The 11,519-nt window shown below is 51.5% G+C and overlaps 1 protein-coding gene across 3 annotated transcripts in view; it reads left to right on the forward strand.

The window, feature by feature from the left end:
* LOC116074261 (diphosphoinositol polyphosphate phosphohydrolase 1) overlaps positions 1–8,540 on the forward strand; it is a 45,660-nt gene extending 37,120 nt beyond the window's left edge. For all 3 annotated transcript variants that reach the window (XM_031346536.1, XM_031346537.1, XM_031346538.1), the window contains exons 3-5: positions 2,386–2,430; positions 3,600–3,684; positions 6,971–8,540. In XM_031346536.1, the coding sequence (XP_031202396.1) occupies positions 2,386–2,430; positions 3,600–3,684; positions 6,971–7,131 (291 nt within the window). In that variant the 3' untranslated portion in view covers positions 7,132–8,540. The remainder of the gene's footprint in view (positions 1–2,385; positions 2,431–3,599; positions 3,685–6,970) is intronic.
* The last annotated feature ends 2,979 nt before the right edge of the window (positions 8,541–11,519 follow it).

Here is an 11,519-nt window from a genome sequence, read left to right on the forward strand (position 1 = left end):
TTGGTTGGTTGGTTTTGGTTTTTGAGTCAGGGTTCTTTGCATAGACCAGGCTGACCTTGAATTCAGAGATCCAACTATCTACCCCTGCCTTCCAAATGCTGGGATCAAAGCTATGTACCACCATGCCCAGTGAGTTGAAAGATGCTGTTACATGATTTCCAGCCTCTTCTGAGAAAGTGAGTCATTTATGTTGCTTGGTGTTTGCAGTAGGAGGCGGCTCTTATCAGAAGTGTAAGTTGTGAGGCTGGGTGGCTAAGTGCGCTGTGGGGCTTGCAGAGTTTCCTGTTCCCAGCACCTTCGTGGCAGCTCCCAAGTCTGTACTGTAACTCCAGAACCAGGGGGCTCTGACCTGCGGGCTGGAGGTATGCAGATGATGCAAAGACATGCACACTCATAGATATACATATACACAAACATACAGTAAATAAGGCTTTTTAAAAAGTCACGGGTGGATTCGTACTATTAATTTGGAGCTCATTTCCATTAGTAAATTTTTGACTTCTTGGTGAGCAGTGAATATTAGCAAGATGGTAGCTACTGGAGCGAGCACGTAGCACAGGTCAGTGATGGCCTGCCGGGCTTCCTCCTCAGCCCAGCACTCTCTACATGGCCTTACCAATAGAGGCCTGCAGCAGACACACAAGCCTGGGGCTGCCAAGGATCAGAACACAGAGCTGCTGGCTTCCTAGCTAGGCTTGCCAAGAACACAGCTTCATTCAGGGTTCTCCCTGACTAGCTCATCAAATACCTGACTTCTCAAAGATGAAAGAAAAGGAGTTTGCATAAAAGAAGGTCGGACAGTTCCGTTCACAATTCACAAAGCCATTGTAGGTGAGTGGATGCAAAATCGTAAACTTGAAATCCTTGTCAGTAATGCAGAACACAGTTGCTTGGGGAATGTAATTGTAGCGTGTGTAGATCTTCCCTATAGCTCTGAGTCTGTCCCCATCTCTCTCCCCCAAGCATCTAGATTCTTTCCCTCTCTCCTAGCCTGTGAGAAGCTGGAAGTCCTGCCTCTATCTTTCTGACCAGCTGTTGGCCACTGGCATCTTTATTGATCAAAAAACAATGGGTGCGAGGACCTTCAGCGTCAGTAAACACGGATTCCTGATCAAAGCATCAGAACCGCAACCCTACAGCTAGTCCTTTTGGTTTATTTTGTTTTTTTGAAGACAGGGTTTCTCTGTGTAGCCCTGGCTGTACTGGAACCCACTCTGTAGACCAGGCTGGCCTCAGACTCACAGAGATCCGCCTGCCTCAGCCTTCCTAGTGCTGGGATTAAAGGTGTGCAGGACCACAGCCAGATTGGAATCTAGTCTTTTACATCAATCTTCTTGACTCTCAATTAACAATTTTTGCCTGGCCAGGCAGTGGTCGCGCACGCCCTTAATCCCAGCACTTGGGAAGCAGAGGCACATGGATTTCTGAGTTCGAGGCCAGCCCGGTCTACAGAGTGAGTTCCAGGACAGCCAAGGCTACACAGAGAAACCCTGTCTCGAAAAAAAACGGGAAAAAAAAAGAAGAAGAGGAGCAAAAGGAGGAAGAGGAGGAGAATTTTAGCCTGGAAAGCTGGCTCAACAGTTGAGCACATGCTCCTCCAGAATGCCTGAGTTTGGTTCCCAAAACCCATGTTGTGTGGCTCACAACTGCATCCCTGGCTGTACACACACCATGTAGATATAAATTAAAAGTTTTTGAGTAAATAAATAACTTTAAAGAGGGTGGAGAAGTGTGGAAACCAAAGTAACATAGTGTGACAGGGATGAGAAGAGCACCCAGCTGTGACGATTGCAGCTGGACATGAGAGAGCTGCAGCTGCTGGGCAGCCTTTTGTCCACAGGCAGTCCCGGTCAGTGAAGACTCTGGCTGTCGTGCACTGCGCTTGCAGGCCAGGCTACACGTTGGGGCCCTCTGGCACTCACCATATTTACTGGCTCAGCCTGTATGTGCTGCGTGAATAAATAAACAAGTTAACAGGAGGTTTTTGGTGTAGCTTTATTGGCCTTCATGTATCACCTTGTTGTGTGGCAAGCTTCAGCAGTGAGAGATGTGGCAGGGCTCTCCTCCAGCATGGCTTGCTGTGACCATTCCAGGTGGGACACAGGAAATCTGGGTGTGCGTGAGCACACAGACCCAAGTCGTCCTGAGCTGCACACTCTTGATTTTTGTTATGTTTTGTGTGTGCTGTGGGCGAGGTGCCGTGGAGTTCCGGGCAGTTGTGAGTCACTGTCATGGGTGCTGGGCTCCAGATGCAGGTCTTCTGGATGAGCAGAAGGCCTCCTTCTGCCATGGCTAGCCATGGCTCCAGCACGCTCAGCCGTGCTTACAAGGCTCTGGAGTGGCCTAGCAGTGACCTGTGCTCATTCTTCTTTCTCCCTCTTTCAGGCTGGAGTGAAAGGGACGCTGGGAAGACTCGTTGGAATTTTTGAGGTAAGTGTGCTAACACCTTTGTTCTGAAAGTCATTAATAGCCACGGTTTCCTGTCCTGGGGGGGGCCTCGGGTCTCGCTGGAGGTCAGGACAGGCCGCAGGGCCTCGGGTCTCGCTGAAGGTCAGGACAGGCCGCAGGGCACACTAGCTTTCTCTGCTTTGCCTACTGTGTGCTGTCTGTGCGGGGCCTGAGGACAACGTCATATGTCACTCCTTAGGAGCTGTCTGCTTTGGATTTTGAGAAAGGGCCTCTCACTGCTCTGGAGCTCATTAGATAGTCTAGCTTGAGTCCCAGCGATCCCCCTGTCTCCACCTCCCTAGTTACAGGCTTACCCTCTGTGCTCAGCTTCTTTTTCCATGGGTTCTGGAGTTGACCCAGGCTCCAAGCATATACATCGTATTGCTTCCCTTTCCTGCCACTCTTTCCTCCTGCTCTTCCAAGTGAGAAGAGCGGAGATAGGGCATGCTGGTTGACATGGGAACAGTGAGGGGCGGGCCAGTCGGGAGAGAGGATGCAGGCCTCACTCCACTCATTAGCCCCGCACACCCACAGTCTCTGCGTTCCCGATTTCCCAAGTCCCAGCTTCCACCTCTGTGCAGCTGTAGTTAGGGGAAGAAGGAAGGAACAGTGTAAAGTGGACCCGAGGAGTGGACTCAGGCTGCACTCATGGCTCTGCCGTTGATAGTGCCGGACATGGCAGCATGCACCTTTAATCCCAGTGCCCCTGAGAGGCAGAGGCAGGAGGATCTCCATGAATTCAAGGCCAGTCTGGTCCACATAGCAATTTCCAGGACAGCTAAGACTACGTAGTGAGACCCTGTCTCCCCCCCCCCCCATCCCACCCCCCAAAAAAAGCATTTGGTGTTTTTACAGAAGACTTGAGTTCAATTCTCAGCAGTCATGTCTGGTGGCTAACACCTACCTCTAACTCCTGCTCCAGACACCTTCTTCTAGCCTTCATGGGTGGGTACACACCCAAAAAAAAAAAAGGATTTTAAAAAAAGAAATCCTTCCAAAGTGTGCCGTCTGTTCCGGCAGAACCCTCTTTGGGCAGAACAGCAAAAGCAGAGGGCATCGTGTGCCCGGCTGTCTGGACAGCGAACAGCAGTGCTCTCTAAGCATCTCAGCGCACTAAGGAGCACCTCTCCTCTGTCCTCTGTGTCCTCCAGAACCAGGAGAGGAAGCACAGGACGTATGTGTACGTGCTCATCGTCACGGAGGTGCTGGAAGACTGGGAGGACTCAGTGAACATTGGTAAGTCGGCGAGGGCCTCGGGGAAACTGAGGACATTAGCATTTCAGGCATGTACAATGGTAGGGGCAACAGGTGGAAACATGTCCCTGAACACTTAGAAATGGCTCTGAAGTAAAATTGGATCCTCCCCAAAAGGGCTATCCTGCTACACCTCCTGAACAGATGTTGACCTCAGGCCCCTGCCATGCTGGGCCACTCAAGCTATTGGATCAATGATGGGAGCGGGATGCAGGGTCCTGTCTTACAGCTCCCATTCACATCGATGGGCTATGCTGGGGCCGAGGACTGGCTTAGATTGTTCCAGGCCCTGGATTCTGTCCCCAGCGGCACAAACAATTTTCAAAATATCAGTCAAGTGTCCAGGGTTTGGAAAAGGAGAGCAAGGTGGGTGTGCTTTATGCCTGTGCTTGCCACAGCCTGGCAGGAGCCACACCCGGGTTACTATTGCCTTTGCTTCCTTAATTCCATGTGCATTGTTGCTTTGCCTGCATGAGTGTCTGTTAGGGCATCAGGTCCCATGGAACTGGGTTTCACACAGCTGTGGACTGCCGTACAGGTGCTGGGAATTGAGTACAGGTCATCCAGAAAAGCCACCAGTGCTCTTAACCTCTGAGCCATCTCTCCAGCTGCACACAGTTTCTAAGGCCACATTGCTAGGTAGTCCACAGACAAGCCTTTTCCTCGCCTGTCAGCATTACTCAGTGTTAACTCCAGTGGAGGAATCTGAAACACAGGAAGGAGCCTGTGACCTGCTCTCATATGTATGTAGGAGTGGGCAGGGATGTGGAGTGGCACTCCCCACCTTCCTGCCTAGCCTTGCAATGCTGAAAGTACAGCGTGCACCATCCACACGGCTCCCCATTACAACGCCTGTGAAATGTGGGTCTCACATGTAAATCATCAGCAAATGCAGGTACGTTTGTCTTTTGAAGTGTTAGCCGCCTTAATGGTGCTGTATGCTGTAGAGTGGGAAGTGGCTAGAGCTGCAGAGGTCGGGTGGAGACGGAGTGTGCCCTCAGAGCTTCCTTGGAGTGTGAGGTGGACAGTGGATGAGGTGGCTCACCCCGTCTGTCCTGTGAGGAAACAAAGGACAGTTGGCACTGAGGGGAAGTTAGGCCAGCGAGCACTGTTCTCTGCGGCTGCTGTGGAGCCGACCTGGGTTCTCGGTGCTTCAGATGTGGCTGCCTGTGCCATGCTGGAACACGGTGAGACAGCGGCCCACACTTCCTGGAGTGTCCTCATGCGCTCCTGGGCTTAAAGACAAAAGCAGGATTAAGGGTCTTTTCTTAGGGGCTGAGAATTTTGCCCGCCAAATAGAAGGCCCAGGTTCCATTTCCACATCCGTGACATGTCTCTATGTAGACATGTGTGTGGAGATAGGTGTGCATTAAGAGGCCTGCCATCATTTCTAATTGCTGAGACTGCAGGTTGTGCCCCTGACAGGAAATGGTTACATGCCAGCAGTGGGCCCTCATTCATGGCTTGGGGCCTAGCCATTAGGTCAGTACCCCCATTTTGTGTGTGTGTGTACCACGTACATACATGCTCAGTGCTCACAGATCTACAGGAGCTGCCCTGCAGCCAGGGTAGAGGAGGGTTGTGGCCCCCATGGCAGCTGGTAGCTGAGCCCAGTTAGCCTCATCCCCGAGTTTCATTTTTATAATACAGAGATTTGCATAAGAAACAATATAAATTTTTAAAAGAAGCAACTACAATTAAAACATGTAACCCATGGGGCTGGGGAGATGGCCCAGAGACTAACAGTGTGAACATGTAACCCACGGGGCTGGGGAGGTGGCCCAGAGACTAACAGTGTGAACATGTAACCCACGGGGCTGGGGAGGTGGCCCAGAGACTAACGGTGTGAATGTGTAACCCATGGGGCTGGGGAGATGGCCCAGAGGCTAGCGATGCTAGCTGTTCTTCCAGAGGACCCAAGTCAGACTCCACTAGCTAAGTAGTAGCTCCCTGTGGACACCGGGTACACGTGGTCTACACACAGACAGAGACAAAACACTCAGGCATAAGATAAGTAAACCTGGGGGTGGGAGGAGCAGGTTCTCATTAGCACCCAGGTGCCAGCGAGTATTGAGGGGTTTTCTGTAACTAGCCTTCAAACCAGATTAGGAAATAAGTCCTACTTACTATCCATCTTGTATTCGAGGATAAAGGGGCGCTGAGGAGTCCCTAACCTTCCCAAAGCTCCCTCCCCAGCTCCCGGAGCTGGAGGTCAGCCTGGGATCTTACCTACTTCTCTCACTGTTGGAGGGGGAAGCCAGACCTCCGGCCTCAGACCGCTGTTCAGCCACCGAGCTCAGCCAGCTCTGCTGCTGTAGCTTGAAGCAATCATGTTTACTGCCCCAGAGCCAGAAAGAGTGTTTATACAAGAAAAGCAAGCCAGTTGGGGTAGCACACACCTTTAGTACTAGCACTCTAGAGGCAGAGGCAGGACCACTGTGAGTTCAAGACCAACCTGGTCTACATAGCACATTCTAGACAGCCAAGGCTATATAGACTGTGTCTCAAAAATAAAACAAAATGTTAATTTTAACAAAATTAGACTTGAAATGGTGATTTGTCAAGTTGCACAGTGTTTGTTTTTGTATTTTGTTTTCTGTGAATTAGCACGTGTATTGTATGTGCGTTATGTGCTTGTGGGTGCACCCACCCACAGCTTGCACGTGGACCCAGAGAGCGGCTCTGGAGTAACCAGCTCTTTGGAGTTTTACGTGGCTTCAGAGCTTGAACTCAGCTCGCCAGGTTTGCAGCAAACAGTGTAACTTGTGAGGCACCTCGCCAGCCGGCCAGTCGGCTGGTCCTCTTTGTCTGTGGCGGACCCATCACACAGTGCTCTAATTGAAGGGAGTGAGATAGCAGGTTATAGTCACCCATCATGGTGGTCCTGGCAGCTGATGCTGGGTAGTGTCTGTTAAAAGATGAGGACGATGAACTCTCCTGGAGATGTGGCTGGCAGTGCTCAGAGCCCTGGACCTAGCAGGGTTGCCTGTGGCACTCCTGCTGGGACGACTAGCTCCCGCGGTGGGCTCCGCAGTCGTGGGGTGCTGGCTGTACTTAGTAAGGAAGGGAAAGTACTGAGAATCGTAGCTTTGGGATAGGTGGAGTTAGGCTCTCATGGGTCCCCCGTGGAGTAACCAAGGTTGGCTTTCAGTTCCTGATCCTCCAGAGTCCTAGGATCACAGGCACTGCTGCCAGGAAACCTGCCTCCCCTCTCGGAACTGTGCCCACTGCCCCAGCCTGTGCTCACCTCTCCCCTCTGCCTCCACAGGAAGGAAGAGAGAGTGGTTTAAGATAGAAGACGCCATAAAGGTGCTGCAGTATCACAAGCCGGTGCAGGCGTCGTACTTTGAGGCGTTGAGGCAAGGCTACTCTGCCAACAATGGCACCCCTGTGGTGCCCACCACCTACTCCAGCTCCAGCATCAGATGACTGCAGACTCTGTAAGAGCCGGAGGGTGGAAAGCAGACTGAAGCGTGGCTCTCCTCACCACCCCTCACCTCACGGCCTTTTCTCACCCAGGCATGGCGGGCAGTAGAGAGGGTGCACTGAGGTGCTGCTGCAGGCTGTGATGTGAGGCGGGTGGGTGTGGCATGGTGGGAACTCTTTTCTCTTCCTGAGGGTGGGGCTGGGTATAACTCATGAGCACTTTCCTGCATGCCCTGTTCCTCCCACTCACATGCCCTGAGAGAGGGCATCTCCCTCTCCTCCTCGGGTTCTGAAGCGTTCCCATTGTCTCAGCCCAGCCTGGCCAGGTATTTTCTCTGATTTTTTGTTTTTTCATTAAAAGACACCCATGTGCGATGAAACTTTCTAAAACTCTGTCCTGTAATGTGCTGTTGAGTCCCGTAGGTTGGCCACGCTCCCTCAGGACGCATCTGTCTACACATTGTGTACTGACGTATGGCGTGTAAATATGCAGCTTAGAAAGAGGATCTTAACTGTTCAGTTTTTCAAAGTTTTGGGGTTTTTTTTTTTCCTTTTTTTTTTTCCCTAGATATTTCTAGTCTGAAGCCCCTCTTCACGTTTGTTTAATGCTAGTAACTTGGCGGGCTTCCCTGTCCCCTGTTCCCAGCCATGTCAAACCTAGCCACCTTCCTCGCTCCTGGGACCCTGGCCTTCTCTAGGCCGCTCCCCTGCCAAGGAAAACAGAAGGGAACCTGTTTTCCTTTCTGTTACAAAGCCTGGACAAAGCCTGGACAAACAGTGATAGGAACTGAGTTCCTCCCAGTAGGCTCACACTAGGCTTGAAACAGGACACTCTCACTGTCACAGAAACTGGACCATCAGGCACCGAGTGTCCTGCTGGCTGGAAAGTCTGTCCATAATGCTATTTATTGCTGACATGGCCTCTCTTATCCTTGTATGCCTTACACCACGCTGACCTGGCTATGGCCCTACGCTCTGCAGCCATCCTGCATAGTCCTGTCCCCATGCTGAGAGGCCCCACCAAGGTCCTGAGAAATACATGGGGAACAGTGTGAACATGTATGTGCCAAGGGTTGACCAAGAGCACGCTTGGAACATTAGCTTTCTGTCCACCCGGTCGGTGTGAGAGGTCATCAGGGAGAGGGGCCCACCGGTGACCCTCTGGTTCCCCGAGGACTCTGGTTGGTATTTTATGAAGGTTTTGTGCTGAACTCCCCTGCCAGTTGTGGTGGTTAGTAAAAGGAAGTAAAGGGTCCTGGGAAGGGTAAGGAGGGCGAGAGGGAGGCATGGCCTGGCTCATCGTGGGAGCTCCGGACTCTGTGGCATTGCCTGTGTTGAAACGTAGCCAAGATGTGAAATTAAAATAGTACTTCTCTTTATTTAAAAACTAATAAATACTCAAACTTTGAAAAGCTTTTGCTCTTTGTTCCACTTCAGGAATGTATGTGGTGACGCACACCGTCAACATTCAACACTTTGTAGTATCGTCCAGTAGACTTTTAAGTTTTATATGTATCTAATTGGCATTTTGTACCCCAGTGTTGAAACACAGATTTCAACTTTGTTGGGGGGGGGGGTGTCTCAGGATACTCTTAGATGTTGGGACAGGAGTGGCCCCCCAAGGTATCGGCCCAGTGGGTAGAGACGTACATCATCACCATCTGATTTGAATTCAGAGACAGGCTTGCTTGTCACGGGTCCTGCTTGTGGATAACAGCTCTGTTTCTTCTTGCCTGGCTTAAAGCATCCTGAAATCCCATCCACACACACAGAGGAAACTTAATCTCAAACCATGTTCTGGGTCAGCTCTCCCTCAGCCATGCAGCCTAACGGTGCTGTGCCGGGAAACTGCCCTGGTGCCGGCTGCCTTCTTGGGCCTCAGTAGGTGTACCTGACTTGGCCCAAGTTAAGGCCAGTTTTGATTGTTGTTGGCGTCACTGGGTCAGTAAAGTGCGCCAAGTCCCCTTCAGTGGCCTGTTAGAGCAGTAAGCAGCAGGGATTGGGCCACCAAGTTCAGCTGACAGAAGCCAGCTCTGAGCAGTTCCAGAGTCCACTGTCACCAGTTCTCCTGCGCCCTGAGTAGTGGAGCTGGTGTTTTTCCTCCCTGGCACGGTCAGCTGGCGGCCATTGCTGGCATAGTTAGAGTCCTTTTGTGATAGATCGGTCAGAGCCACAGCCTTGAACAACGCAGTGAAGAAAGTAGAAAGAACAAGAAAGTAAAAAAACAAAACTCGCCCGAATCCAGACTCTGTTGTGGGCTTTGAGTCCCTCGGATTTTCCCATGCTTCTCCTGGCCGGATGGGAACTGTTCCCGGGCTTGGCTCCAGCTCACAGTAACTCTGCATATCCTAGATTCTATCCCTGCAGAGATACCCACGAGAAGCCCACCATACGCTGGGGGAAGACGAGAGCGTAGAATGTTGTTACGTTTAAAAAATGTGTACTTTTGTTGTGGTTATAAACATTGGAGAAATTACAGTGAGGTCATGTGATCTTTTTGAAGCAGGAGTTAATTTTGTGCATGTGTGATTTGAGAACAGTCAAGAAGCAGGGCACAGTTTAAGCCTAGAGCAGCCCACTTAGAGCAACCCTTACAGCCTGCACACTTGGAAGGCTGAGGCATTGAAGGGGGTGGCTGCTACGTAAGGGTAGTCTGGGCTCCAGGGTCTTCAAAGAGGGGGGAGATGGAACAAGAAAGAATATGAACCAGCCATGTTAAACTCTGTGTAGTTGTGTCCCAGAAACTTTAGCCACTTGAACACGAGCAACCCCTGAGCTCTGGTCTTCTCGAATCAACAGCCGCTCTCTCCGTTGCTCGGCCTGCCCTACCCACCCGAGCCCTCAGCTGGGTAGGACCCGTGGGAATCTTGCTATCCAAGAGGCCTCTGGAAGCCTAGAATTGGCACCGAGGACTCCCATCCTGGGCTTCTGCAGCAGAGCACCTGCAGACAGAGAGGCCTGCTGGTGGTCTTGCTTGCTGCAGCCGCAGGGAGCAGGGTGAGTCCCTTCCCCTGGGAGTGGGCCAGTGGTTTGTAAATGTAGCTGTGTAGCCAGGCTTCTTAGTGGCAGAGCTACTGTGTGTGGATTAGGGGTTGGGACTCTGGGCTTGCTGCTGAGAACCGGCTCACAGAGGGAAACTTACCGCTGCCCCTCTATGCTGCCTGCTTCTCCCTGGAGGCTGGTTCTGCAGCCCAGAGATGCCCTTGTCCCTGTGCATCCCTGTGTGTGAAGCATGCTGTCCTGTCCTTCACTCACATCTACGTTTCACTGGTCCACACCTTCGCTTGAGTCCCATCTTCATTTTAGAAACAGCCCAGCCCAAGCGACATTCCCATCTGGGGTCACAGAAAGCACTGTGGTTTTGTTTTGAGACACAATCTCACCGTGTAGCACTGCTAGTCCTGGAACTCACTATGTAGACCAAGATGGTCTTGAACTCATAGAGCTCTTGCCTCGGCCTCCAGAGTGCTGGGGTGAAAGGCCTGTGCTGCCACACTCGGCTAAGTGGTGCGCTTCTTGTTGTTGCAGTTTGCTGAATTCACGATTTTTGAAGTATGTTCTGAGCATGTCCTAGCAAGATTTAGAATTGAAGGGGAAGAAAACCTAAAGATATTTTTTCTTTTCTTTCTTTCTTTTTTTTTTTTAATCTTCTTCTTTTGTTTTTTTTTTTTTCCGGACAGGGTTTCTCCATGTAGCCCTGGCTGTCCTGGAACTCACTCTGTAGACCAGGCTGGCCTCGAACTCAAAAATCCGCCTGCCTCTGCCTCCCAAGTGCTGGGATTAAAGGCATGTGCCACCACCGCCCGGCTATTTCTTTCTTTAAGAAGAAGAGGAATTAGTTGTAATTGACATTACTTCTAAGATTCAGAAAAACTTAGTCTTGACTAAAGGGGGAGGATAAGGAGGGGCACAGGCAGACCGGAGCAAACTGGAGCAGATCAGAGCAGCCCATCAGCGCTGGAGAAGCAGGGAAGGCTCTTGGCTCTTTCCAGCGGTACTTGTACCCACTCTCAGGGGTGGGACCCATTTCCGCTGGCTGCAGCGGCCCTCTAGTGAGCGCCCTCTCGTTTGGAGTGTCCAGAAGCAGACCCCTGTGTTCAGGCAGGTTGACTGCCACCTGAGCGTGTTCTGTGCTGGGGGCCCTAGGTCCCCTTCCCCGTTGTCCACAGCTCTGTATGCGGCTGTGGTTTGCATGAGCCTACAAGCTTCTTAGCTAGCTGCAGAGGCTGGAAGCTTGATTAGGGACCTGAGGAGGCCGAGGGAGGGCTGCCTCTACCCCGCAGTGTAGACGGGTGTGTCTGTCTGGCCCTTCTTCATTTGTGGTATTTGGGCCACTCCTGAGTGAAGTCCTGTGAGTTTGGCTACCTGACATGAAGCTTTTTAAGAGTCAC

Source organism: Mastomys coucha, unplaced genomic scaffold, assembly GCF_008632895.1.
Source record: "Mastomys coucha isolate ucsf_1 unplaced genomic scaffold, UCSF_Mcou_1 pScaffold3, whole genome shotgun sequence".
NCBI lineage: Eukaryota > Metazoa > Chordata > Mammalia > Rodentia > Muridae > Mastomys > Mastomys coucha.